The following is a 27043-nucleotide window of genomic DNA, read 5'->3' on the forward strand; positions in this document are numbered from 1 at the left end:
TAAGACATGAGTACCCTCATGGAAAAGTCTTCAAACAAGCACTGCAAAAAGCAAGGAATTGTAAGTGCCTACCAACTCAACAGAAAATCATTAACATTCTTTACTACCCATCCCTACAAATTATCTGATACACAAACACTGGTCCACAGTGGACTTTTTGTGGAAACCAAAGTAGACAGTCTTTATAGATTTCATTGTGCTGAACACAAATATCACAATTAAAATTGTCTCCTAGCACAGCATTACAATTAAGTTGGGACTTGCCATTTCATTACATTGCAACCCTAATCAACAGGATATATAGATTAACTGAATTTAACTATTGTATGTACACTGTTTCTTTGCCTTTCCCTTGTGGGTTGTGGCTGGACCATCTCTCTGAAGCATTTCAGCAGAGATTATTTAGCAATATTTTATGATCCAAGTAACAGGGTTGTTCATGGAGGCCATTCCCTCTGTGTTAGTGTTTTATGCAATTGTCCCCCTCATACGCATAGCAGCAATGACTTTGAAATCTGCACATACCAGATATTGTTGATTATTGTGATTAACACAGTTTACAACATATTTCAACATGATATTATTTTCTTAAGTTAAGGCAGCAAGCCTCTCATTACTACTATATAGCAGTATTGCCTTGAGGTTTGTTTTTGGGCCATCTATAAAGTGTCTCTATTCATCTGGTTTGTATGTAATTTTCAGGTCTTCAAAGAAACCGTCAATGTCAGCTTCAGTACTGAAATGACACTCAAGTTTCTTCTGACACTCCTGAAACATAGACACATATGCTATGTCAGCAAGGAGATTCCAATGCTGCACTAATGAGGACAAGAGTTCAGCTTTACACTTTGGAGAACCTAAATCCCTAGTCAGACCACTGAGATCATACTGTGTGGTTCTCCAGGTGATGATGTATAAATGTAGGTTTAGCATCATGGGTGGATCACTGCACATTTTCAGCTGTGTGTACCAGTTCAGCATCATCACAATCACTGCTGGACTGTGGTATATGTTTGCAGGTGTGGGCCATTTTTGCACAATAACACAATTCCTCAATTTCAACACACCACCTGACATATATTCACTGCCAACCACCACAACTCATTCCAGCACCAAGTGAACTAATGCAACACAAGAGCATGCATCTGTTAAAAACAACAGTTACAATGGCATCTGGTTTCAACATTTGACAATGCTCATGTAACTAGATGGTGTGCCATGGTGTAAAGCACTGTTGCTATATTGAGCTGGAAACCACCACCTCACACTTTACAGCTGAGAGACCCTTGTCACAATGCCTTTGCATATGTTGTTGTTGTTGTGGTCTTCAGTCCTGAGACTGGTTTGATGCAGCTCTCCATGTTACTCTAACCTGTGCAATCTTCTTCATCTCCCAGTACCTACTGCAGCCTACATCCTTCTGAATCTGCTTAGTTTATTCAACTCTTGGTCTCCCTCTTTAATTTTTACCCTCCAAGCTGCCCTCCAGTACTAAATTGGTGATCCCTTCAGAACATGTCCTACCAACCGATCCCTTCTAGTCAAGTTGCGCCACAAACTCCTCTTCTCCCCAATTCTATTCAATACCTCCTCATTAGTTATGTGATCTACCCATCTAATCTTCAGCATTCTTCTGTAGCACCACATTTTGAAAGCTTCTAATCTCTTCTTGTCTAAACTATTTATCGTCCATGTTTCACTTCCATACATGGCTACACTCCAAACAAATACTTTCAGAAACGACTTCCTGACGCTTAAATCAATACCCGATGTTAACAAATTTCTCTTCTTCAGAAACTGTTTCCTTGCCATTGCCAGTCTACATTTTATATCCTCTCTACTTCGACCATCATCAGTTATTTTGCTCCCCGAATAGCAAAACTCCTTTACTACTTTAAGTGTCTCATTTCCTAATCTAATTCCCTCAGCATCACCCGACTTAATTCAACTACATTCCATTATCCTTGTTTTGCTTTTGTTGATGTTCATCTTATGCCCTCCTTTCAAGACACTGTCCATTCCGTTTAACTGCTCTTCCAAGTCCTTTGTTGTCTCTGACATAATTACAATGTCATCGGTGAACCTCAAAGTTTTTATTTCTTCTCCGTGGGTTTTAATGCCTACTTCAAACTTTTCTTTTGTTTCCTTTACTGCTTGCTCAATATACAGATTGAATAGCATTGGGGAGAGTCTACAAACCTGTCTCACTCCCTTCCCAACCACTACTTCCCTTTCATGTCCCTCGACTCTAATAACTGCCATCTGGTTTCTGTACAAATTGTAAATAGCCTTTCGCTTCCTTTATTTTACCCCTGCCACCTTCAGAATTTGAAAGAGAGTATTCCAGTCAACATTGCCAAAAGCTTTCTCTAAGTCTAAAAATGCTAGAAACGTAGGTTTGCCTTTCCTTAATCTTTCTTCTAAGATAAGACGTAGGGTCAGTATTGCCTCAAGTGTTCCAACATTTCTACAGAATCCAAACTGATCCTCCCCGAGGTCGGCTTCTACCAGTTTTTCAGTGTCTGCAAAGAATTTGCGTTAGTATTTTGCAGCTGTGACTTATTAAACTGATAGTTCGGTATTTTTCACATCTGTCAACACCTGCTTTCTTTGGGATTGGAATTATTATATTCTTCTTGAAGTCTGAGGGTATTTCGCCTGTCACATACATCTTGCTCACCAGATGGTAGAGTTTTGTCATTACTGGTTCTCCCAAGCTGTCAATAGTTCTAATGGAATGTTGTCTACTCCTGGGGCCTTGTTTCGTTTTAGGTCTTTCAGTGCTCTGTCAAACTCTTCACGCAGTATCTTATCTCCCATTTCATCTTCATCTACCTCCTCTTCCATTTCCATAATATTGTCCTCAATTACATCACCCTTGTGCAGACCCTCTACATACTCCTTTCACCTTTCTGCTTTCCTTTGTTTGCTTAGAACTGGGTTTCCATCTGAGCTCTTGATATTCATGCAAGTAGTTCTCTTTTCTTCAAAGGTCTCTTTAATTTTTGTGTAGGCAGTATCTATCTTACTCCTCATGAGATAAGCCTCTACATCCTTACATTTGTCCTCCAGCCATCCCTGCTTAGCCATTTTGCACTTCCTGTTGATCTCATTTTTGAGACGTTTGTATTCCTTTTTGCCTGCTTCGTTTACTGTATTTTTGTATTTTGTCCTTTCATAAATTAAAATTCAGTATCTCTTCAATTACCCAAGGATTTCTACTAGCCCTCTTCTTTTTACCTACTTGATCCTCTGCTGCCTTCACTGATTCATCCCTCAGAGCTACACATTCTTCTTCTACTGTATTTCTTTCCCCCATTCCTGATAAGTGTTCCTTTATGCTCTCCTTGAAACTCTGTACAATCTCTGGTTCTTTCAGTTTATCCAGGTCCCATCTCCTTAAATTCCCACTTTTTTGCAGTTTCTTCAGTTTGAATCTACAGTTCATAACCAATAGATTGTGGTCAGAGTCCACATCTGCCCCTGGAAATGTCTTACAATTTCGCAAATAACTTTTATGATGTCCCACAAATGTGATTGTGAAATGTAAACACCTTATTTACTTGTAACCCTGAGCTAGGAAACAATTTTCTTGATATCTCTGTACAGCGCATCTAAATCTATAAAGCATGGCTACTTTCAATTCTGTAAAAAAATAAAAAGTGAAACTTTTGTGAACCACTGTAATTCAAGGACTGAATAATGCTGTTAGCTGTGTGGCAAGTGGCACTATTTTTAATTGCAAAGCTGAAAGCTGCACCATAAGCAGTAGTGTATTGAACAAAATCCTCCACTGTTCATGATACAGGTAAATATTTTCTTTGAAATATTTTCATGTAAATATTAAGTTATTTACAATTACTGAGAAAGCAGTTCCTCTTTTCAATGTAGCAGATCTCCTACAAAGTTATTTGGTTCAATTTAGCTGCCATTAGCGCAAATAATGTGAACCTGTAGAGCATTACTTCATTGTTAACACAGTGCAGAGATCACATTTCTAACAGTTGCATCACTTTTGATAGTTTATGAGCATTCCTTCCATGTTGTTGTTGTTGTTGTTGTTGTTGAGGTGGTGGTCTTCAGTCCACAGGCTGGTCTGATGCAGTTCTCCATGCTACTCTATCCTGTGCAACCTTCATCACCTCTGAGTAAATAATGCAACCTACATTCTTCTGAATCTGCTTAGTGTATACATCTCATGGTCCCCCTCTATGATTTTTACTTTTCAAGCTTCACTCCAGTGCTAAGCTGTTGATCCCTTGATGCCTCAGAACGTGTCGTATCAGCTGATGCCATCTTATAGTCAAGTTGTGCCACAAATTCCTTTTTCTCCCCAATTCTTCTCAGTACCTCCTCATTAGTTATGTGATCAACACATCTAATCTTCAGCATTCTTCTGTAGCACCACATTTTGAAAGCTCCTATTCTCTTTTTGTCTAAACTATTTATCGTCCATGTTTCACTTCCATACATGGCTACACTCCATACAAATACTTTCAGGAAAGACATCCTGACACTTAAATCTAAACTTGATGTTTACAAATTTCACTACTTCAGAAACGATTGCCTTGCCATAGCAAGCCTACATTTTATATCGTTTCTACTTCGACCATTATCTGTTATTTTGCTCCCCAAATAGCAAAACTCATTTACTACTTTAAGTGTCTCATTTCCTAATCTAATTTCATCGGCATCATCCGATTTAACTCAGTTACATTCCATTTTCCTCATTTTACTCTTGTTGATTTTTGCCTTATATCCTTCTTTCAAGACACTGTCCATTCTGTTTAACTGCTCTTCCAAGTCCTTTGCTGTCACTGACAAAATTACAATGTCATTGGCAAACCTCCAAGTTTTTATTTCTTCTTCCTGGATTTTAATTCCTACTCCAAATTCTTCTTTTGTTTCCTTTACTGCTTGCTCAATATACAGATTGAATAACATCGGGGATGGGCTACAAGGCTGTCTCACGGGGATGGGCTACAAGGCTGTCTCACTCCTTTCGCAACCACTGTTTCCCTTTCGTGCCCCTCAACTCTTACAACTGCCGTCTGGTTTTTGTACAAATTGAAAATAGCCTTTTGTTCCCTTCAGAATTTGAAATAACGTATTCCATTCAACATTATCAAAAGCTTTCTCTAAGTCTACAAAGCTAGAAACACATGTTTGCTTTTCCTTTATCTATCTTCTAAGATAAGTTGTAGGGTCAGTATCACCTGATCTTCCCCGAGGTCGGCTTCTACCAGTTTTTCCATTCACCTGTAAAGAATTCATGTTAGAATTTTGCAGCTCTGACTTATTAAACTGATAGTTCGGTAATTTTCATACCTGTCAGCACCTGCCTTCTTTGGGATTGTAATTATTATATTCTTCTTGAAGTCTGAGGGTGTTTCTCCTGTCTCATACATTTTGTTCACCAGATGATAGTCATGGCTGGCTCTCCCGAGGCTATCAGTAGTTCCAATGGAATGTTGTCTACTCCTGGTGCCTTGTTTCAAGTTAGGTCTTTCAATGCTCAATCAAATTCATCACATAGTATCATATCTCCCATTTCATCTTCATCTATATCCTCTTCAATTTCCATAATATTGCCCTCAAGTACATTGCCCTTGTGTAGACCTTATATACACATAAAAAAAAAGTTTTCCATCACCTCGGTTTCCGTGAGTTCCAGAACCTTTACAGAAAAATTGGAATAAAGACCAACATAAACATCATTTCCTCCCTTTTTATTTCTCATGAAAACCACACATTGCATGTTGTACCACCACACAGCAAGACCTTCAGAAGTGGTGGTCCAGATTGCTGTACACACCGGTACCTCTAATACCCAGTAGCACGTCCTCTTGCATTAATGCATGCTTGTATTTGTCATGGCATACTACCCACAAGTTCATCAAACCACTGTTGGTCCAGATTGTCCCACTCCTCAAGGGCAATTCAGCATAGATGCCTCAGAGTGGATGGTGGGTCACGTCGTCCATAAACAGCCATTTTCAATATATCCCAGGCATGTTTGATAGGGCTCACATTTGGAGAACATGCTGGACACTCTAGTACAGTGATGTTCCTACCCTGAAGGAAGTCATTCACAAGATGTGCATGATGGGGGCACGAATTGACGTCCATGAAGACGAATGCCTCGCCAATATGCTGCCGATATGGTTGCACTATCGGTTGGAGGATGGCATTCATGTGTTGTACAGCCGTTATGATGCCTTCCACGACCAGCAGCGGCATCTATCAGCCCCACATAATGTCACCCCAAAACAGCAGGAAACCTCCACCTTGCTGCACTCATTGACAGTGTGTCTAAGGTGTTCATCCTGACCGGGTTACTGCCAAACACGTCTCTGAAGGTTGTCTGGTTGAAGGCGTATGCGACACTCATCAGTGAAGAGAACGTGATGCCAACCCTGAGCGGTCCATTCGGTATGTTGTTGGGTCCATCTGTACCACACTGCATGGTGTCGTGGTTGCAAAGATGGACCTCGCCTTGGACGTCCGGATTGAAGTTGCGCATCATGCAGCGTATTGTGCACAGTTTGAGTCATAACACAGCGTCCTGTGGCTGCATGAAAAACGTTGTTCAACATAGTGGCGTTGCAGTCAAGGTTCCTCCGAGCCATAATCAGTAAGTAGCGGTAATCCACTGCAGTAGTAGCCGTTGGGCAGCCTGAGCGAGGCATGTCATCGACAGTTCCTGTCACTCTGTATTTCCTCCATTCACTCCGAGACACCTGGACACTTCCCTTGTTGAGAGCCCTTTCTGGCACAAACTGACAATGCGGACATGATCAAACTGTGGTCTTGACCATCTAGAAATGGTTGAACTACAGACAACACGAGCTGTGTACCTCCTTCCTGGTGAAATGACTGGAACTGATCGGTTGTCGGATCCTCTTTGTCTAATAGGCACTGCTCATGCATGCTTGTTTACATCTTTGAGCGGGCTTAGTGACATCTCTGAATAGTCAATGGGACTGTGTCTGTGATACAGCATCCACAGTCAACACCTGTCTTCAGGAGTTCTGGGAATTGGGGTGACGCAAAACTCTTTTTTTTGTGTGTGTATATACTCCTTCCACCTTTCTGCTTTCTATTCTTTGCTTAGGACTGGTTTCCACCTGAGCTCTTGATATTCATAAAGGTGGTTCTCTTATCTCCAAAGGTATCTTTAATTTTCCTGTAAGCAGTATCTATCTTACCTCTTATGATATATGCCTCTACATTCTTGCATTTGTCCTCTGACCTTTCCTGCTTATCCATTTTGCACTTCCTATCAATTTCATTTTTGAGATGTTTTTATTCCTTTGTGCCTGCTTCATTTACTGCATTTTTATATTTTCTCCTTTCATCAATTAAATTCTGTATCTCATCCATTACCCAAGGATTTCTACTAGCTTTCATCTTTTTACTCACTTGATCCTCTGCTGCTTTCACTATTTCATCTCTCACAGTTACCCATTCTTCTTCTGTCATACTTCTTTCCCCTGTTTTTGTCAGCCGTTCCCTAATGCTCTCTCTGAAACTCTCTATAACCTCTGGTTCTTGGAGTTCATCCAGGTCCCATCTCCTTAAATTACTACCTTTTTGCAGTTTCTTCAGTTCTAATTTGCAGTTCATAACCAATAAATTGTGGTCAGAGTCCACATCTGACCCTGGAAATGCCTTACAACTTAAAAGCTGGTTCATAAATCTCTGTCTTGCCATTATATAATCTATCTGAAACCTTCCTGTGTCTCCAGGCCCCATCCACGTACACAAACTTCTTTCACGAGTCTTAAACCAAGTGTTAGCTATGATTAGGTTATGCTCTGTGCAAAATTCTACCACTTTTCCTTCTCTTTTCCTACTATCAAATTCCAGTCCCCCATGACTATTAAATTTTCGTCTCCCTTAACTATCTGAATAATTTCTGTCTGTCCGCATGAACGGCCACCGACAAACTGTGGCCAAAAAACAAGTGGACCACCCTGTTGCTGAACACGCCAAACATGATACCCCTCACCTCTATGACTGCTTCACAGCCTGTGCCGTATGGATCCTTCCCACCAATGCCAGCTTTTCTGAATTGAGCAGGTGGGTGCTTTCCCTGCAATACTTCCCACGTTCCTGTAACCCTTCTGGCCTCAACCTTCGTTAGTCACTGTCCTCACCCATCCACCCCCCTCCCTGTTCCCATTCCAGCACAACACAGCCATCATTTCACCGCCACACCCAGTCTTTTAATTAATTTTTTTTTCTCTCCTTTCCACTACTTACTCCCTCCCCCCTCTGCAACTTCTCTCATGCCCTCCGTCTAAACTGCAACACTTCACTGTCCGCCACTCCCACTTTACTATCCCTCCTCTTCCCCGCCCCAGCCTCCTCCTTACCCCCACCCAGTTACCACTCCCATCATGCACTGGTGCTGCTGCTCGCAGTGTAGTTGCAGCTCTCTGAGACTGCATACATGTGGGCAAGTTGCGCTTGCGTGTGTGTGTGTGTGTGTGTGTGTGTGTGTGTGTGTGTGTGTGTGTGTGTGTGTGTGTGTGTGTGTGTGTGTGAGTGTGTGCGTGCATGTGTGTGTCTACTGCTGACAAAGGCCTTAAAGGCTGAAAGTTATGATTGTGTGAATCTTTTTATTGTGCCTACCGTGACTCAGCATCTCCACTATATGGTGAGTAGCAACTTTCCATTTCTCGTATTGTTACATTCCATCCTGGATTTTCCATTGCTTGAATAATTTCTTTTATCCCATCATACATTTCTTCAATCTCTTCATCATCTGCAGAGCTAGTTGGCATATAAACTTGTACTACTGTGGCAGGCATGGGCTTCATGTCTATCGTGACAACAATAAAGCGTTCACTATGTTGTTCATAGTAGCTTATCCGCGTTCCTATTTTTTTACTCATCATTAAACCAACCCCTGCATCACCCTTATTTGATTTCGTATTTATAACCCTGTATTCACTTGACCAGAAGTCTTGTTTTTCCTGCCACCAAACTTCACTAATTCTGACTAAATCAGACTGTAACCTACCCATTTCGCTTTTTAAATTTTCTAACCTACATGCCTGATTATGGAGATCTGACATTTCATGCTCCGATCCATAGAACACTAGTTGTCTTTCTCCTGATAACGACATCCTCCTGAGTAGTCCTCGCCCAGAGATCTGATTGGGGGACTTTTAACCTCTGAAATAACTGTAATGCTTCATGCCCTAGGAAAAAAATTACTGCTGTAGTTCCCCTTGCTTTCAGCCGTTCACAGTACCAGCACAACAAAGTCGTTTTGGTTGATGTTACAAGGCCAGATCAGTCAATCATCCAGACTGTTGCCTCTGCAACTACTGAAAAAGCTGCTGCCCCTCTTCAGGAACCACACATTTGTCAGGCCTCTTAACAGATACACCCCCCCCCCCCCCCAGTTGCGGTTGCATCTACGGAACGGCTATCTGTATTGTTGAGGCACGCAAGCACCCCATCAATGGCCAGGTCCACAGTTCACGGGAGGAGGGGGGGGGGGGGTGTTTCCTTCCATAATTTACCGAAATTTCTGGAATCTGTGAACTGCTGTAAATGCTAATGTTCATTTTGTATAGATTTTAAATTTTTCAGTATGTAAACCCCCCCCCCCCCCATCATCTCGTACCAACAGAAATCGGGACTCATCTGACCAGGCCATAGTTTTCCAGTCATCTAGTATTCAACCTACATGGTCATGAGACCAGGAGTGGCACTGCATCAATGTTGTGCTATTCACACTGTCTTAATGGATATGTCTTCCCCTCATGAACCATGGACCTTGCCGTTGGTGGGGAGGCTTGCGTGCCTCAGCGATACAGATGGCCGTACCGTAGGTGCAACCACAACGGAGGGGCATCTGTTGAGAGGCCAGACAAACATGTGGTTCCTGAAGAGGGGCAGCAGCCTTTTCAGTAGTTGCAGGGGCAACAGTCTGGATGATTGACTGATCTGGCCTTGCAACGTTAACCAAAACGGCCTTGCTGTGCTGGTACTGCGAACGGCTGAAAGCAAGAGGAAACTACAGTCGTAACTTTTCCCGAGGACATGCAGCTTTCCTGTATGATTAAATGATGATGGCGTCCTCTTGGGTAAAATATTCCGGAGGTAAAATAGTCCCCCATTCGGATCTCCGGGCGGGGACTACTCAGGACGACGTCGTTATCAGGAGAAAGAAAACTGGCGTTCTACGGATCGGAGCATGGAATGTCAGATCCCTTAATCGGGCAGGTAGGTTAGAAAATTTAAAAAGGGAAATGGATAGGTTAAAGTTAGATATAGTGGGAATTAGTGAAGTTCGGTGGCAGGAAGAACAAGACTTCTGGTCAGGTGACTACAGGGTTATAAACACAAAATCAAATAGGGGAAATGCAGGAGTAGGTTTAATAATGAATAAAAAAAATAGGAGTGCGGCTAAGCTAATACCAACAGCATAGTGAACGCATTATTGTGGCCTAGATAGACACAAAGCCCATGCCTACTACAGTAGTACAAGTTTATATGCCAACTAGCTCTGCAGATGATGAAGAAATTGATGAAATGTATGATGAGATAAAAGAAATTATTCAGGTAGTGAAGGGCGACGAAAATTTAATAGTCATGGGTGACTGAAATTCGTCAGTAGGAAAACGGAGAGAAGGAAACATAGTAGGTGATTATGGATTGGGGCTAAGAAATGAAAGAGGAAGCCGTCTAGTAGAATTTTGCACATAGCATAACTTAATCATAGCTAACACTTGGTTCAAGAATCATAAAAGAAGGTTGTATACATGGAAGAATCCTGGAGATACTAAAAGGTATCAGATAGATTATATAATGGTAAGACAGAGATTTAGGAATCAGGTTTTAAATTGTAGGACATTTCCAGGGGCAGATGTGGACTCCGACCACAATCTATTAGTTATGACCTGTAGGTTAAAACTGAAGAAACTGCAAAAAGGTGTGAATTTAAGGACATGGGATCTGGATAAGCTGAAAGAACCAGATGTTGTACAGAGTTTCAAGGAGAGCATAAGGGAACAATTGACAGGAATGGGGGAAAGAAACACAGTAGAAGAAGAATGGATAACTCTGAGGGATGAAGTAGTGAAGGCAGCAGAGGATAAAGTAGGTAAAAAGACGAGGGCTGCTAGAAATCCTTGGGTAACAGAAGAAATATTGAATTTAATTGATGAAAGGAAAAAATGTAAAAATGCAGTAAATGAAGCAGGCAAAAAGGAATACAAACGTCTCAAAAATGAGATCGACAGGAAGTGCAAAATGGCTAAGCAGAGATGGCTAGAGGACAAATGTAAGGATGTAGAAGCTTATCTCACTAGGGGTAAGATAGATACTGCCTACAGGAAAATTAAATATACCTTTGGAGAGAAGAGAACCACGTGTATGAATATCAAGAGCTCAGATGGCAACCCAGTTCTAAGGAAAGAAGGGAAGGCAGAAAGGTGGAAGGAGTATATAGAAGGTTTATACAAGGGCGATGTACTTGAGGACAATATTATGGAAATGGAAGAGGATGTAGATGAAGACGAAATGGGAGATAAGATACTGCGTGAAGAGTTTGACAGAGCACTGAAAGACCTGACCCGAAACAAGGCCCCCAGAGTAGACAACATTCCATTAGAACTACTGACGGCCTTGGGAGAGCCAGTCCTGACAAAACTCTACCAGCTGGTAAGCAAGATGTATGAGACAGGTGAAATACCCTCAGACTTCAAGAAGAATATAATAATTCCAATCCCAAAGAAAGCAGGTGTTGACAGATGTGAAAATTACCAAACTATCAGTTTAATAAGTCACAGCTGCCAAATACTAATGCGAATTCTTTACAGACGAATGGAAAAACTGGTAGATGCGGACCTCGGGGAGGATCAGTTTGGATTCCGTAGAAATGTTGGAATATGTGAGGCAATACTGACCTTACGACTTATCTTAGAAGAAAGATTAAGAAAAGGCAAACCTACGTTTCTAGCATTTGTAGTCTTAGAGAAAGCTTTTGACAATGTTGACTGGAATACTCTCTTTCAAATTCTGAAGGTGGCAGGGGTAAAATAAAGGGAGCAAAAGGCTATTTACAATTTGTACAGAAACCAGATGGCAGTTATTAGAGTCGAGGGGCATGAAAGGGAAGCAGTGGTTGGGAAAGGAGTGAGACAGGGTTGTAGCCTCTCCCCGATGTTATTCAATCTGTATATTGAGCAAGCAGTAAAGGAAACAAAAGAAAAATTTGGAGTAGGTATTAAAATTCATGGAGAAAAAGTAAAAACTTTGAGGTTCGCCAAAGACATTGTAATTCTGTCAGAGACGGCAAAGGACTTGGAAGAGCAGTTGAACGGAATGGACAGTGTCTTGAAAGGAGGATATAAGATGAACATCAACAAAAGCAAAACGAGGATAATGGAATGTAGTCAAATTAAATCATCTGATGCTGAGGGAATTAGATTAGGAAATGAGACACTTGAAGTAGTAAAGGAGTTTTGCTATTTAGGAAGTAAAATAACTGATGATGGTCGAAGTAGAGAGGATATAAAATGTAGGCTGGCAATGGCAAGGAAAGCGTTTCTGAAGAAGAGAAATTTGTTAACATCGAATATAGATTTATGTATCAGGAAGTCGTTTCTGAAAGTATTTGTTTGGAGTGTAGCCATGTATGGAAGTGAAACATGGACGATAACTAGTTTGGACAAGAAGAGAATAGAAGATTTTGAAATGTGGTGCTACAGAAGAATGCTGAAGATAAGGTGGGTAGATCACGTAACTGATGAGGAGGTATTGAATAGGATTGGGGAGAAGAGAAGTTTGTGGCACAACTTGACTAGAAGAAGGGATCGGTTGGTAGGACATGTTTTGAGGCATCAAGGGATCACAAATTTAGCATTGGAGGGCAGTGTGGAGGGTAAAAACCGTAGAGGGAGACCAAGAGATGAATACACTAAGCAGATTCAGAAGTATGTAGGTTGCAGTAGGTACTGGGAGATGAAGCAGCTTGCACAGGATAGAGTAGCATGGAAGAGCTGAATCAAACCAGTCTCAGGACTGAAGACAACAACAACAACAACACGTAAACAGCTGATGGTGTTCTCCAACATCATTAAAGTTATGGTCATTCCACTTCAAAACACACAATAATTCAAGGATTTGTACCTCTCTATCTCAGATTTTTACACAACTTTGCACATTTGCTTATACTTATAACATAGGAACTCTCCGCCCCCGGAAGCTGAGCGGTCAGCACGACAGAATGTCAATCCTAAGGGCCCAGGTTCAATTCCCGACTGATCTGGAGATTTTCTCCACTCAGGGACAGGTTGTTGTGTTGTCCTAATCATCATCACTCCATCCCCATCGACGCGCAAGTCGCCGAAGTGGTGTCAAATCAAAAGACTTGGACCCAGCGAATTGTCTAGCCGATGGGAGGCCCTAGTCACACAACTTTTACATTTTACTTAGGAACTTCTGCAAAATCTTTTTGATCTCACACTACAGTTTTATTTTATATCGAATTTTAAATGTAATGAAAAACATACATTCCAAGACCTACCAAGCAGGAAAGTGCCGGTAGACAGGCACAATAAAATAACACGCAAACACCACACAAAATTTTTAGCTTTCGCAACCAAGGGTTGCTTCTTCAGGAAAGAGGGAAGGAGAGGGAAAGACAAAAGGATGTGGGTTTTAAGGGAGAGGGTAAGGAGTCATTCCAATACCAGGAGCGGAAAGACTTACCTTATGGGGGAAAAAGGATAGGTATATACTCGCGCACACCAATTCATCATCATCCTTCCGGCTGACAAGGGTTCCACGACCATGGTACTTGATGGTCGAGAGTATGTGGCTGAGGGACTGCGTCAGCTTTCAGGCAAGTCTACATACAAAGTTTGCCAAGGTAATCCCATTCCTGATGTCCAGGCAGAGCTTCAAGGAATCCTCAGAACCTTAGGCGCCCTACAAAACCTTTCACTTGACTCCATCAAACTCCTGACCCCATCGACACCTCGCACTCCTACCTTCTACCTACTTCCTAAAATTCACAAACCCAAACATCCTGGCCGCCCCATTGTAGCTGGTTACCTAGCCCCCACAGAACGTATCTCTGCCTACGTAGATCAACACCTTCAACCCATTACATGCAGTCTCCCATCCTTCATCAAAGACACCAACCACTTTCTCGAACGCCTGGAATCCTTACCCAGTCTGTTACCCCCGGAAACCATCCTTGTAACCATTGATGCCACTTCCCTATACACAAATATCCCTCACGTCCAGGGCCTCGCTGCAATGGAGCACTTCCTTTCACGCCGATCACATGCCACCCTACCTGAAACGTCTTTCCTCATCACCTTAGCCAGCTTCATCCTGACCCACAACTTCTTCACTTTTGAAGGCCACACATACCAACAATTAAAGGGAACAGCCATGGGTACCAGGATGGCCCCCTCGTATGCCAACCTATTTATGGGTCGCTTAGAGGAAGCCTTCTTGGTTACCCAAGCCTGCCAACCCAAAGTTTGGTACAGATTTATAGATGACATCTTCATGATCTGGACTCACAGTGAAGAACAACTCCAGAATTTCCTCTCCGACCTCAACTCCTTTGGTTCCATCAAATTCACCTGGTCCTACTCCAGATCCCATGCCACTTTCCTTGACGTTGACCTCCATCTGTCCAATGGCCAGCTTCACACATCTGTCCACATCAAACCCACCAACAAGCAACAGTACCTCCATTAGGACAGCTGCCACCCATTCCATATCAAACGGTCCCTTCCCTCCAGCCTAGGCCTTCGTGGCAAACGAATCTGCTCCAGTCCTGAATCCCTGAACCATTACATCTACAACCTGAAAACAGCTTTCACATCCCGCAACTACCCTCCCGACCTGGTACAGAAACAAATAACCATAGCCACTTCCTCATCCCCTCAAACGCAGAACCTCTCACAGAAGAACCCCAAAAGTGCCCCACTTGTGACAGGATACTTCCTGGGACTGGATCAGACTCTGAATGTGTCTCTCCAGCAGGTATACGACTTCCTAAAATCCTGCCCCGAAATGAGATCCATCCTTCATGAAATCCTCCCCACTCCACCAAGAGTGTCTTTCCGCCGTCCACCTAACCTTCGTAAAATCTTGGTTCATCCCTATGAAATCCCTAAACCACCTTCCCTACCCTCTGGCTCCTACCCTTGTAACCGCCCCCCGGTGTAAAACCTGTCCTATGCACCCTCCCACCACCACCTACTCCAGTCCTGTAACCCAGAAGGTGTACACGATCAAAGCCAGAGCCACGTGTGAAAGCACCCATGTGATTTACCAACTGACCTGCCTACACTGTGACGCTTTCTATGTGGGAATAACCAGCAACAAACTGTCCATTCGCATGAATGGACACAGGCAGACAGTGTTTGTTGGTAATGAGGATCACCCTGTAAACATGCCTTGGTGCACGGCCACCACATCTTGGCACAGTGTTACACCATCCGGGTTATCTGGATACTTCCCACAAACACCAACCTATCTGAACTCCGGAGATGGGAACTTGCCCTTCAATATATCCTCTCTTCTTTTTATCGACCAGGCCTCAATCTCCGCTAATTTCAATTTGCCGCCACTCATACCTCACCTGTCATTCAACATCATCTTTGCCTCTGCACTTCTGCCTCGACTGACATCTCTGCCCAAACTCTTTGCCTTTAAATATGTCTGCTTGTGTCTGTATATGTATGTGTGTGTGTGTGTGTGTGTGTGTGTGTGTGTGTGTGTGTGTGTGTATACCTATCCTTTTTCCCCCCTAAGGTAAGTCTTTCCACTCCCGGGATTGGAATGACTCCTTACCCTCAAAACCCATATCCTTTCGTCTTTCCCTCTCCTTCCCTCTTTCCTGGAGAAGCAACCGTTGGTTGCGAAAGCTAGAAATTTTGTGTGTGTGTTTGTGTGTTATTTTATTGTGCCTGTCTACCAGCGCTTTCCCGCTTGGTAAGTCTTGGAATCTTTGTTTTTAATATATTTTTCCCCTTGTGGAAGTTTCTATTTTATTTAAATGTAATGATATTGTGATAACTGGGCTCTGCAAAAATGTCAATGAAAACTGGTACTACTTATTAACATAAATGCCCATAACTCAGATGTTTATGAAGATTTTGATTGTTAATTTTTTCAGAAGTTAAGTAAGGCATATAGTTAACAATACCCAGTTACAAAGAAAATTTTTAAAAACTATAAATGTATGTCAATTTTCTATTTCAAAAAAATTGTGATGATGTGTTAGAATGCTTAAATCGCATTTCTGCAACCTGCTGGGAATTTGATTTTGGTCTTAAATAATCCCCTAGATTTTAAGATTTCTAATAAAATAAAAATTTTAATTGGTCTTCTGTTAATCGACACATACACACCTGAAATCAAAATACTTTTTGCTGTGATGCAAAAAGGTCATTCATTTTAAGCAAGTTCATCCATTCACTGCATCACTGCCTCAGATGCAAGAGTATCAAATTAGCATATTTAAGTATAACTCATTCTAGGCAGGCAATTTAACTTTGAAGTGAGAAAATTTATTTCCTGTCATTTGACTAATTCAGTATTTTTTTAAAGACTATAATTGTATGATTTATGTTTCAGCCAATCACCTGCTCACGGTGATAAAAAAATTGGTCTTAGAGAGCAGTAGCTTGTTTGAAATCTTCATAGGCATGAAAACAATGCCGCAATTGCTGCAATTCATTGTTGAGAATAACTGGCATGCAACAATTATTTGGCCTCAGTTGTTCTTTGTCTTTCTGTGAGACAGATCAAATCCGTTTGTGGTGCAGCCCTATCATTCCACTTGTATAAAGTATGTTTTAAGTGAATTAGTGCTCAGTTAATGTGAATTCATCCACTGTTGGAAATTACTAAAAACACCATGTCATTTTTCAACCCATACATTAGTAAAAACTCTACAAAAAATAAAAGAGCTGGGAGAAGCCCATCGAGATTTGATATTGCTGCAATCCAATATAAGCTTTCCACAAGATCAATAAAATGCTACAATATGTGGACATCACAGATACTATTACTTAAAAGTTTTTGAATGTCATCACAGAATTTGTGATCCTTTCAAAACACACACACACACAAACACACACAAACAGTAAAAAAATCTTTGAGGTCAGTTTGCTTCTCTTTGTCTAAAATATTATGTGCTAAAATAATCAATGTAAAACCAGGCTATATACTGTGCACAACATGTTGTAAGATTTGTGACCAGAAAACTGACATCAGTGACAGAAATAAAAGTGATGCAGATGATCCACAGGTGACATTTCATGAATCAGTACTAAAAAGATCTCCCTTAAGACTTCTCTCAAATCCAAATCACAGCAAGGCTTCATAGGGCAAAAAGAAGCTAGAAAAAGTAAGACATGTTTTGGAGAGAAAAGTGTGCGGGAACTAGTTTGCAGTATTGAAGATTCTGACCGTAGAGAAGAAAAATTTGATGACAAGAGAAGTAAGTGCATTATTCCATTGATGGATGTGCTGCTCAACATAAGAATAGAAAAAGCTTTAAAATTTTGTGAGCGCAAAAAATGATTTTTCTATTGTTGCTGAGAATTCCTTTTTTTTGCTACTAATCATGGTAAATCTGCCTGTGATGGTTTGAGAGGAACTATATAACATATATAGAGAAGAGCTAATCTTCAACTAGATGCACAAATAACAACTGCATCGGGATTTATGATTTCTGCAAAGCTAATATTGAAAAATGTTTTTTTCACTTCTTAGAGAAAGTCGATGTAGATTTCCTACGCAAGAAACTTGAGAAGAGATTTTCGACAACCTGCACAATACTTGGTACCAGGAATTTTCACCATTACAAACCATTTTCTTGTGATTCTTTACAGATTAGTTTCAGTTTTCGTTCCATAGACCCAAAAAATGAGATGATTCTCATGAGTGTGGGACATGTCAGAAAGTATAATATAAAAAACGTAAAACATTTGAATTTAATACTTACCACCCCAATTATTTGCCAGGCAACTGTCAAAATAGGTGAATACAATACAGTAAACTTGAACACTTAATATTTACAGAATTAATATGCTGTCACAATGAAACATTGTTGTGCACTATTAATAAATTTATCACACACAAAATACCTATCTTGACTGTTGTGACCAAGTGCTGTCAAAACTGAAACCTAACAGACATTTTTACTTAAGCTAGCCTAACAGTCTCTGTTAAGACATTCATCTATAGAATAGAAGGAACTGCCTACCAAAAAGTCTTTCAAACTCTGTTGAAACTGTGTTTTACCTGAAACCGAGTTTTTAATGGTTGCTGGCAATTTATTGAAAATGTGTGTTTCTGAATATTGGACCTCTTTTTGTACCAAAGTAAGTGGGGTTCGGTCTTCATATAGATTGTTCTTATTCCTAGTTTTGATACTATGTATTGAGCTATTGGTTGGAAATAGTGATATATTACTTGCAACAAATTTTATTAAGGAATTAATATACTGAGAAGTAGTGGTTAGAATACAAAGTGCCTTGAACAGGTTCTATATGACGTTCTTGAATTTACAACACAAATGTTTTGCTCGGTTTGATGAGTTACCCCATAATATGATCCCTTATGACATAATAGAACAAAAGTAAGAAAAGTATGCAAGGTTTTTTACATTTAAATCTCCTACATTTGTCATCATTCTCACTAAAATATAATAAAGATATAAATTTCATTAAATATGTTAGACTCTATAAAACCATATTTAAAAAAGTTGTCAAGGCAGCAAAACAACTGGCAAACAACAGGTTAATTTTAAATCATAAAAATAAGACAAAGGCTGTGTGGTCAGTCATTAAATCTGAGTTAGGTGTTAAAGCCTGTAACCAAGAAATTCCAAAAATTGACATTGAAGGAAAAACTGTTGTAAATCCAACTCAAATACCAGAGTACTTTAATGAATTCTTTATAAATGTAGCAAAATCTGATGTAGATGTAGCAGATTATCACAACAAAGTAAATCCCTTTGGCCTAGGCAAAAACTCTGAAAACTTTACAAAATTCTCAAAAGTTTCTTTTGAGGATGTAGAAAATGCTATTTTAACATTAAGAAACAAAAAATCTGCAGGTTGGGATAGAATACCCACCAAAGTTATTAAAGTGGTACACAATAGAATTGCAAACCCACTAGCTCAGATAATAAATCAATGTTTTGAAGAGGGCTGTTTCCCAGAGGTACTGAAATATGCTGAAGTCAAACCACTCTTCAAGAAGGGATCAAGAGAGATCATGGGAAATTATCGTCCTATCTCAAATTCTCCCAGTCCTATCTAAAATATTTGAAAAACTTGCTGTTGCTCAAATCCAAAACTTCATTGCAAAATATTCTGTTATTCTAAACAATCAATTTGGTTTTCAGCAAGGGAAAAACACCGTAGATGCAGTTAACAGCTTCATTGAGAAAATAAGTACGTCATTAGACAAGAGAAATAAGGTGGCAGGAATTTTCTGCGACCTCACAAAGGCATTCGATTCCGTAAACCACGCATTGCTTGTTTACAAACTTGAAAAGTATGGCATTGGCGGCAGTGCCCTACAATGGCTTAAATCCTACTTATCCAACAGAAAGCAAAGAGTTAGCATTTCTTCAAATGGCGCATATTATTTTTCTGACTGGAAAAAAATTACTCAGGGTGTTCCACAAGGCTCCATATTAGGCCCAGTCCTATTTCTCTTTTATGTTAATGACTTACCATTAAATATCAGCTCCCCATCAGTTCTGTTCGCAGATGATACTTCTGTCTTAGTTGAAGATCAGGATTCAGAAAAAATTCTCAAATCTGTGATCAGTACCCTCAGTACCTTAGAAACTTGGTTTCAGCTAAATGGGCTGAATCTAAACATATCTAAGACTCACGTGATGCAGTTCAAAACCAAACAGTCAAAATGTGAGCAAATTAAGATTGTACACAACAACCAAGTTATAGAAGAAGTTGACTCAGTCAAATTCTTAGGTCTAAAAGTAGATGAAAATTTGAGGTGGCAGGCACACATTGAATACCTTGCAAACAAATTGAGCAGCTTTGCATTTGCAATGCAAATATTATCAACTGCAACGGACATTGACACGCGGAAAGTAGCATATACAAGCTACTTTGAATCCATTATTAGGTATGGTATTGTTTTTTGGGGTAACTCGACAAACATAGTGCGGATACTAAAAATACAGAAAAAAATCATACGAAATATGTGCACTGCCAATCACAAAGAACCATGTCGACCATTATTTAGGAAACTCAAAATATTAACTCTGCCATCCTTATACATATATGAGATTATTATATTTTTGTACTCCAGACGCGACTTATTTGAGGGAAACCATTTTGTCCATTCACATGATACCAGAAACAAAGAAAATTTTATGCTCCCCACCCACCGCCTCAGACTGTTTGCCCAGGGACCTCAATACATGGGAATGAAAATTTTTAATAAATTAAAAGGGAACAAGTTGATGCAGATGAATTTAGGTTCACTTAAAAGAAAGCTATATGAGGTACTGACAATGAAGTGTTATTACTCAGTGGATGAATTCATGCAGGACAATCTGGAAATTTGAGCTGGGTACAATGTGTTACATGTTCCAAGAAATATCCTTATAGTGTTGTTATTTATTATAGTGCTATCATTAATTAATGTAAAAATCATTGTAATTGTTTTATAAATTTTTGACATGTCTCCTGTACGCAAACCAAATGGATTGCAAATGTACGTCATGAGATGAATAAAACACAATTCACAATTCACAATTCACTGCAAATGCTGACTTGTTTAAGTGCTTAAGCGATTCTTGTAATCCCAGAAATTTAACACTGTCAATCTCTTCAATCTGCATGTCTTTATACATTATACACATGCTGGAAGGAAATTTCTTAGACATTCTGAACTGCATATAGTGGGTCTTTTCAGAGTTTAATGATAGTGAATTAGCTTTAAATCATTTATTAATGTCAGCGAAAATTTAATTAGCAGCTATTTCTAAATCTGTACTTGCTACTTATAGCAATTTTTTTATCATCCGTAAATAAAACAAACTTGGCATCTGGCAATATAACAGACAAGAGGTCATTAATGCACACAAGAACAAGCAATGGATCCAAGAAGGAACATTGATGAACAATGCTTACTGCACAGGTATTTCGCGACACCCTTTGTTTCCTGTTAGACAGACTCAAAGCATTTCGTAGCATTGCTGGTGACACCATAATATTCTAATCTACTTAAGAGAATGCTATGGCTCACACAAAGGCTTTTGACAAGTCACGGAAAATGCCAGTAGCCTCTAATTTATTATCTAATGAATTAAGTACATTCTCACTGTAAGTGTAAACAGCTTTCCCTATATCAAAACCCTTAAGAAATCCAAACTGTGACTTGGAGAATATATTATTTGCAGTCAGAAGCTTAAGTAGACACTTGAACACAAGCTTTTCAAATATTTTTGAGAAAGTCAGCAAAGTGAAATTGGACGATAGTTGATGGAATCTCTTTATCCCCCTTCTTGTAAAGAGAGTTAACTTCACTACATTTTAGCCAGTCTGGGGATGTTCCGCTGATAAGAGATTGATTACAGAAATAACTTAAGACAGAACTCAACTTGCATGGGCACTCTTTGATTAACTTCAGTGAAATGTTATCATACCCACTAGATTATTTCGATTTTTAGGATTTTATGATGGATGCTTCTTCTTTGGGACATATGTCATTTCCATTTTATTGAAGTTATTCTTAAAGACTGGTCTCAGGTAGCCCGTTGCACTGTTCATCGAACCTGATAACCCCAAGCTGTCAGTAACAGAAATGAAGTACCTGTTTAAAAGGTTTGCAACACTACATGCACTTGTTACCAAAGTCTCATTTATTTTTAGAGCTATCTGTTCCTCTTCCATTTTGGCCCCACCTGTCATAATAAAGCTGCTTCGAGTTTATTTTTCAGTATTCTTTGTAATGCATTACAATGCTAACATCAGAGCTGTTCCTAGATAGTAGACACAGTCTCCTTTTGTGTCACATGATTTTCTTTATTCCTTGTGTAATTCATGATTTAATTTTTGACTTCTGTGTGATTTGAGTTACATTTAGGGGGGAAAAAATTTCAAAAGTGGAGGTAACTTTCTTAATTAATGCTTTGTATTTTTCATTTGAGTCAGAAGTATTGTAAACATTCTACCAAGTTTGTGTTTTTGAGCAAGTTCCTGAATTTTTTACTTATTTTTTATGCTCCTGTACTCAAATTTAATAGATTTTTTTAATCCTGAAAAGTTTCAACATTAAACACAAGATGCTGCTTGTCATGATCAGATAGCCCATTTACTATTGGTTTCGTGACATGACTTTTTTCCCTAGATTTGCCTATAAAGATATTATCAATAGCATTCTGAGCACATACATATCCTAATCGCAAAGTTCACAGTAGGAACTAAATTGAATGATAATGTTACTGACTGCAATAACTGTTCAATGACAGAGCTTTTCAATAAATCCACATGAAAATTGCTACCAACCAATATTTCCTTGTTTTTTACTGTGCGATGGGACAACAGTTTCCAGATTTCTTATGAAGAGGTTAAAATTTCCTGAAGGTGATCTGTATATACCTACTATTATAAAGGACTTATTATGAATGAAATACTACTACTGTTACACAAGCTTCTAAGTGCTGCTCTGAGCAAAATTTATTATCACTATTCTTGACTCAAAACAGTTTCTGAAAAATGTGGCAACTCCTCCTTCCTCCATATTTACTCTACAGAAGTAAGAAGCTAAATTGAATCCTGTAACATTTAACATATCTACACCAGTGGCCACATGATGTTCAGAGAGGCAGACTATATCAACTGGTTTGCTCAACTCTAATTCTTCAACACAAATAAGCTACTCATTAAGTTTACCCCTTAGTTCTTGGATATTCGGGTGCAGTAAGGGTACCTTATTTTGTGCACTGGCTGAATCACAACTGGATGAAATTAATGTTCCTGTCAATTTTTGAGAACCTCTAGCTTCAATTAGAGGCTGTCTGTATGCATTGTGTACATTAAAATTTGCTCTCTGGTTGGCTGTTTTATCAATGTGTACTGCATTTTCAGCCTGTCTCTGTACATCTTTTGTTTCTGCCCTTCATACCCTAAAAAAATACTGTTCTGTCACTTGTAACCACTGGTACTTTATACCACTTATGACAGTGCCCCCCTTAAGTTATTTGCTATTAGGCAAGACAGTTTTCCCTTCCCACTCCTGTTGAGGTGAAGGCCATGCCTAGTATAGTCCCATCTGCTGACAGAGTCAACAGGAACCATACTGATATGAGACCCCATAACTGATTCAAGCAACAGTTCCACCTCTAAATTAACTCTCCAAACAAAAGAATATAAATGAGGCTCAGAACAGACATAAGCCAAACACCAGTATGTATCGTTGCTGGAGCGATCTTTACCAGGTCCCACTCAATTCAGTAATTATGGTTCCTATCTATGCTACTGCCTATCCCACCCACTCTTACCACAGTGTCTTCCTTTGCAAAATGATCCTACATCCTTTATCACCTGACCCAGACTTGCAATAGGCTTAAAAAAAAACCTTGTGACCTGGTAACCTGACCCTACTTCATCTTGCAACTTTTGGCCAACGCCTCTACCATGTGAAATACCTAACAACAAAACTTCCTCCTTCCTCACAACTTTTTCTGCCTTCTTACTTTTCAAACACTTTCTGAAAGTTTGTTGTGCGCTATCTACTCCTACATCTACTTGCAGCTCATCAGTTTCCAACTGTGACAACAGGTCAAACCTGTTTTCTACATTCACAACAACAATGTCTGAGAAAGCCCTATTCCTATTTCTTCTATAACCTGTTGTCACATCCCACTTCTCTTTTCCCTTCTCCCCCCCTTAACCTTTCCAGATCTTGTTTCACTTTATCTAGTTCCACCTGATGGGCAACAATCTTCTCCTCCAGTTCCACTATCTTGATATCTTAGAAGAGTAACTTCTTCTGGCAAGCCTTCCTTGATTTTTTTCATTCATTGAAAAAGCCCCACGATGGACAAGCACTTGTCCTCAACAAAATTCTTTTGTAGCAGCTGTACATGATAGGTGGAACTTTGCCTTCATCAGAATTGTCTCTGATGAAGGAGATGTTGAACTACTTCTTCTCCACCCACCTGGACCAGTGGTGTCATTCTTTTGGCCTGAGAAGGAAGACTCTTGTTTTGTGCCTTTGGAAAACATTTTATGTGCTTTTGATGTACCCAAATCAACATCATTAGACCAAATATATTACTTCAATGAAAAAAATATGAAGTTAACAGAATATAATTTGTCACAGTGGATTAAAAACAGAGATGCTGTTAAGAAGTTTCATTGCTAGTTTTGTGGATATTCAATGCTGGATATGTACATTTTCAGTTAACATTAGAGTGGCTAGAATAATTGACACCCTACATAAAGTTAACTCATATAATGAAAATGTTTCAATTAAATTTATAACTTTTGGCTCTGTACTTTCATGAGGCAGCCTTACTATAGGTTGTCAGTTTACATAATCTGATTTGAATGGTATTCTGAACAATGATGTGATATATGTTAAATGAACATCCAACATCTATCAAAACTCAGGATGCTTCTTCTTTTTCCTTTTTCAAAAAATAATATCACAGTTTCAATAAAAATAATTCTTGTGTCAGCTGTCAAAAAATGTTTTACATATTTAAAAACCATTGTTTGGACCACAACAGCTTAAGTTGATTTTCTATATTCCCATAAGTCAAGAATAGTTATTAATTTTTTCCCCAACGAAGATACATCCCTTCTGTGACATCTGGGGAAATATGATAGTGATGTGTTGAAAATAAAATACTTTCTGTTATTATTATTATTATTTCGTTTGTAATGCAATCCAAATGACAAGCTCCTGTTGCGCCTTTAGGTTTGAAAAAAAAACTTTTATTTTTCCCCCTCAAACTACATGAAGTATGTGGAGAAATTCTGCATTGACTACTACCACGCAGAAAGTAACAAGTAGAAAACGTTTCATAATAATCTGAGGCTGTTGGTGTTAGATATGGATGATCTTAGAATGTTTTTTTCTATCACAACACAAAGTATTTTGATTTCATATTTATTTGTGTGTCCATTCGTAGAAAATCCATTAACAGTTTTATTTTTTACAATGTGTATTATCTTGGGAATCTTCTAAGACCAATTATAAGTGCCCACCAGGTTGTAGAAATGTGATAGGAGCATTTTTCAATGTGTCCGTACTTTTTCTGGAAACTGTAAAGCGACAATAATAATTTTTTTGTATTGTTCTTTGTAGGCCTAACTTTACTGCTTAAATAATTACAGGTCTGTTTAGTGAGTGCTTCTCTCAACTTTTTTTTAAAAAAAAGATAAAAAATCCAAATCAAAAGCTTCACAAACCACAAGTTATGGGCATTTATGTAGGTAAGTACCATTTTGCATTGACATTCATGCAGAGCCCAGTTATAAGAATATTACAACATTTAAAATTAAAAAAGTTTTAGTCTGAGAGGAAAAAGATTCTGCACAAGTTCTTATGTTATAAGTATAAGCAATTGTGCAAAGTTTCATGAAAGTCTGAGATGAAGGCTGACATGAGCTTCGTGATTTGACTGCAATGACCCACTACATTCTGGTAAATACATAGTGTCAAGTACTAGATAAAAACACCACGTGAGTAGTGTAAGAGGGACAGCAGTAGGCTTTTCCCTTCAAAGTAGTTGTTTTTCTGTAATAAATTGGAATATAAAATTAATACCCCAATTTACAATGGTACAAAGGCAGGGTCATAACTGTTAGTACACTTCACAGAAGTAGCAAGCAGTCAATGAACAATCTGAATTATTTTATACTCCTACAGGGTGTCATTCAGACAGGGATTTACAGAACACAAATGAATGAACGAGGTGATGGGGTGTTAAGCCACTGGACTCTTATTTGGGAAATGGCTTTACAGTCACTCCCTTCAGCCACCACGCCAAGTGTCAACTTTGTTTGCAAGAGTAATACTTCAAACCCATGTCAAGCCACAGTGGCTTAAGTCTCCATAACTGAAAGCTTGAGAGACAAGACATATTTTGATGATTATCATATGTTCATATCTGCTCATTAACACACATCTCCACTTGTTAATGCCAACTAGTTAACAACCTGTGATATTTTGATCAGGTCCTTGTACTATCATGCAGAAGAGAAAAATGTTTAATAGATACAAATGTGCTGAGAGCAGCATTCCTCTCCGTCAACAATACATCATATTTGACAGTTGTTCAACATGACATCCGTTAAGATAAGCTCCACCAGTATTCTCCAGTGTACAGTGAGTGTTAAAACAATTATGCACGAGCAATTGTTAAGGCAAGACATTCCAATTACAGGTCACAAAAAAAAAAAAAAAAAACAAGAAAAAAAACGGGTATGAACATTTGACCTCAAAAGTAAATGTATTCGACGGTGCCTCGGACACTTTAAAATGTTTTTGATAAGACTTTTATGTTGCTATGGTCTTCACTTTATTTCCATGTAAAATGATTAACAAAAAAATTCTTCAGAAATAAAGTATTTTTATATTTATGTCATTTAATTTTTGTAAAGTCTTTGACACAGACTTCGTAATCTTGTCTCCTGTACAAATATAAGTAAGCTGTATCTTCCTGTATTTTTTAAATACTGTTTACAAAACTTGTGACGCTCATTAGACAAATAGAAAAAATGGAAAACTGCCTTTAAATTCAAACTCACTGTAATTGGCCAGTGGTGGAGCTAAGCGAATAAAAGATTTCACGCAGCTGTTGAATAATGGTTTTTCTGTGAGGACGTCTACTACATTCTTTTTACAACGCAAAACAACTCTTGCTGCCATTTCTAATCTTCAGATTTTTTTTTCTTTTTCACATCAACATTCCCTCATTCCAATGTATTAATCTTTCAAAATGCAATCACTTCAGAGAGTCTCCGAATCTCCATCATTTTAAATTCTA

At 39.2% G+C, this 27043-nt stretch overlaps 1 protein-coding gene across 1 annotated transcript in view; it reads right to left on the reverse strand.

Annotated features, from left to right (window-relative positions):
• The window catches only part of LOC126277580 (peptide methionine sulfoxide reductase MsrB-like), an 87037-nt gene extending 60007 nt beyond the window's left edge, over positions 1-27030 (reverse strand). Inside the window, exon 1 of the mRNA XM_049977371.1 lies at positions 26805-27030. Coding sequence (XP_049833328.1) covers positions 26805-26925 — 121 coding nt within the window. The 5' untranslated portion in view covers positions 26926-27030. The remainder of the gene's footprint in view (positions 1-26804) is intronic.
• Between the last annotated feature and the right edge of the window lie 13 nt (positions 27031-27043).

Source organism: Schistocerca gregaria, chromosome 1 (genome assembly GCF_023897955.1).
Source record: "Schistocerca gregaria isolate iqSchGreg1 chromosome 1, iqSchGreg1.2, whole genome shotgun sequence".
Lineage (NCBI taxonomy): Eukaryota > Metazoa > Arthropoda > Insecta > Orthoptera > Acrididae > Schistocerca > Schistocerca gregaria.